This window comes from Rana temporaria, chromosome 6, assembly GCF_905171775.1.
Source record: "Rana temporaria chromosome 6, aRanTem1.1, whole genome shotgun sequence".
Classification (NCBI taxonomy): Eukaryota; Metazoa; Chordata; class Amphibia; order Anura; family Ranidae; genus Rana; species Rana temporaria.
In genome coordinates, this window is record NC_053494.1 from 5,123,540 (window position 1) to 5,126,957 (window position 3,418).

The 3,418-nt window shown below is 42.2% G+C and overlaps 1 protein-coding gene across 1 annotated transcript; it reads right to left on the reverse strand.

The window, feature by feature from the left end:
- Window positions 1–384: 384 nt before the first annotated feature.
- LOC120942848 (taste receptor type 2 member 40-like) lies at window positions 385–1,368 on the reverse strand. The gene has a single exon (XM_040355773.1). It carries the CDS (start codon window positions 1,366–1,368, stop codon window positions 436–438), a length of 933 nt encoding a protein of 310 aa, XP_040211707.1. The 3' UTR covers window positions 385–435.
- Between the last annotated feature and the right edge of the window lie 2,050 nt (window positions 1,369–3,418).

Consider the following 3,418-nt stretch of genomic DNA (forward strand, 5'->3'; position numbering starts at 1 on the left):
GCGTCAAAAGTGTCCGATGTGTCCGCCATTTTTTTTATATATATATATGTTTTTTGGGGATATTTATTAGAGCAAAAAGTAAAATATATATTTTTTTTTTAAAATGTCACTCTTGTTTTGTTTATAGCGCAAAAAATATAATTTCTGGGAAAAAAAGGATGTCAGTGTTGCGACCGCGCAATTGTCAGTTCAAGCGACGCAAAAAGTTCTCTGGTCTTTGCTCGGCCAAATGGTCTGGGGCTTAAAGGGGTTAAAAGAAAATAATGCAAACCTGTTTTAATTTACAGTTCTCTGAAATACTACTTTTTTTTAAGAGTTTCTAGTTTAATAATTGTTTTTAATCAGGTGAAAATACACATGCAATTACCAACCTTACCCTACATAATCTAAATTGATTATCGAATATTTAAAAATGTTGGTTTGAACAGCCCCTTGTTAATGTTTCTTTTTGCAGTTCATCAAGTCTGACCAAACCTTCCTCAACTTGGAGTTCCCTGTGATAAGTATGATGGATTGGAGGTTAGGAAAAACTAAAATGAGCGCAAAACAAATCCAGTACATTGGGCTGTCCATTGGAAGGAACCCCAGAGCTATCTCCACCACATAGAAAATTAAATAAATCACAAGAAGAGATGACATTGTTCTGGCAGCCGTTCGATGGACCTTCAGGCTTGCGCCACGAGAATCCTCCATGTTTTGCTTCATGTGCTGGGCGTGCAAAGAGAGCGAAGCGATGATGCGACCGGTGGTGCCCATGACAATTAAAAATGGTAGAAAACAGTTGACTATTAATGAAAAAAAGGTATAAGAGTCATTAACTTTATATCCAATAACCTTGAAAGTCTGGTTGGCCCCAAGATCTAAAGATGTGACATTTGATGAAAACACCTTTGTAGTTGTCCAAATAAAAGGAAGAGAGCTAATGAAGGATATAACCTGAGATGAGAATATCAGCCAAGGAACCAACGATTCAACCTTCACCTTCATCCACCCGAAGAAGCCTCCTTTGAAAGTAATTATCTTCAAGAAAAAAAACAAGCACAGCCAGGAAGACAGCCAAGAACTAGAGAATAGGGTATACATAATCACATAATACAAGGTATAAAAAACATAATCCAGAAACACAACCCCTGTAAAATATATGTAGGATACAACACTGGCAGCGTTCGCAAACACGAAGCAAGTGTTCGAAAGGGCGAGAGAAACCACCAGTCGATCACTGGAGTTCAGGACTTGACCTTTCAGCCTATCTCGGAGGTTGACCAGTATAATGAAGGCATTGGTGAAAGTTCCTATAATGATCTCGACCACAAAGATGGCAAAAAATATTTCAGCGTAAGACGGGACAACAAGATTATCTAAACCCATTTCTGGCAAAGACTTGAAAGTCAACAATCAATCCACTTATAGCGATGGCGAGAAGTCCTACTTGTTCGTAATCAGAAAATGTGACCTCTTCTAATTCTTGGGCATCCTTCAGGTGAATAGAACAAGACTCAATAGGTGTGGAACAATTTATAGATGATTCTGTTCCAACGCAATCTACCTGATGACATCAATGGGGGGGATTATGGGATTATTCTTAGATCCTCGGGTTAAAATTGATGCAAATGTCCTCTGTCAGCTCAATCTGTTTTAGGCTTTTCAAGGTAAATCAGGCATAAAACTGCTGTAGCTTCACGTTGTACAGACTCATTTCTGTAACATACTGAATTTAGTGCTTATAACAGGAGCTGAATAATGAAATAGAACAAGAAAACTAAATAAAGACATAGGCATTTAGGAGTTGTGTGTTTTATATATATAGGGCCAGATTCAGGTAGACTTACGACGGGCGTATCAGTAGATACGCCGTCGTAAGTCCGAATCCCCGCCGTCGTATATTTAAGCGTATTCTCAAACTGAGATACGCTTAAATATTGCTAAGATATGACCGGCGTAAGTCTCATATGCCGTCGTATCTTCAATGCACATTTACGCTGGCCTCTAGGGGCGTGTACGCTGATTTACGCCTAGAATATGTAAATCAGCTAAATACGCCTATTCACGAACGTACGCCCGGCCGTCGCAGTAAAGATACGCCGTTTACGTAAGGGGTTTTCAGGCATAAAGATAAACCACCAAAAAGTATGGACGTCAGAACCGTGTCTAATTTTTCAAGTTTTACGTTGTTTGCGTAACTCGTCCGTGAATGGGGCTGGCCGTAATTTACGTTCACGTCAAAAGCATTGACGATTTGACTACGTCATTTGGAGCATGCGCACTGGGATACGTCCACGGACGGCGCATTCGCCGTTCGATCGAAACGTCATTTACGTGGGGTCACACTTAATATACATAAAACACGCCCACAGCTTCAACATTTGAATTAGGCGGGCTTATGCTGGCCCTAATACGCTACGCCGCCGTAACTTTGGGCGCAAAATCTTTGAGAATACCATACTCGCCTCTCAAAGTTACGGCGGCGTAGCGTATAGGAGATACGCTACGCCTGCCTAAATGTATGTGAATCTAGTCCATATTTTTTTAAGCCGACTAGTTAAAGGGGTTGTAAAGGTAAAAAAATGTTTCCCTAAATATTTTCCTTTCCCTTAGTGCAGTCCTCCTTCACTTACCTCATTCTTCCATTTTGCTTTTAAATGTCCTTATTTCTTCTGAGAAATCCTCACTTCCTGTTCTTCTGTCTGTAACTCCACACAGTAATGCAAGGCATTCTCCCTGGTGTGGAGAAAGCCTCTTGAGGTGGGAGGGGGCGAGCAGGAGTGTCAGGACACTCTCTACTTCGCAGATAGAGAAAGGAGGTGTGTTTTAGTGGGCGTCCTGACCCTCCTGCTCGCCCCTCAAGAGGCTTTCTCCACACCAGCAAACCTCAAGATGACTTACATTTAATTTAGCTAATTAAATTAAATTTTTCAATGCAGGGCAGGGCCAGGTAAAAATGCTATGAAAAAAGGCAAAAACACCCACCAGTACCATATATACTCGAGCATAAGCCGACCCAAATATAAGCCGAGGCACCTAATTTTACCACAAAAAACTGGGAAAACGTATTGACTCGAGTATAAGTCTAGGGTGTTCATCTGCATGCCTCACTGTGCCCATGCCTCACTGTGCCTCACTGTGTCCATGTGCATGCCTCACTGTGCCCATGCATCACTGTGTCCATGACTAGACTTACGTTTAACATGGGAGTCTATGGAAGGGGTGCCTGGCTTTGAAAAATCGGTGCTCCCCGGCCGTAGGTCCCCCAGACAGCAAACGTTGTACACTTGTAGAGGATGACTGGGGCTACATGTGTGCCAAATTTAGGGTCCATGGGACCTACGGGCGGCCAGTACCAGGTTATACTTACCTCCACTGTGCAGCTTGTTTTGCACAGAGTGTCCCCTAACCCTGTCTTCTGGGGTCCCTCGGCGGC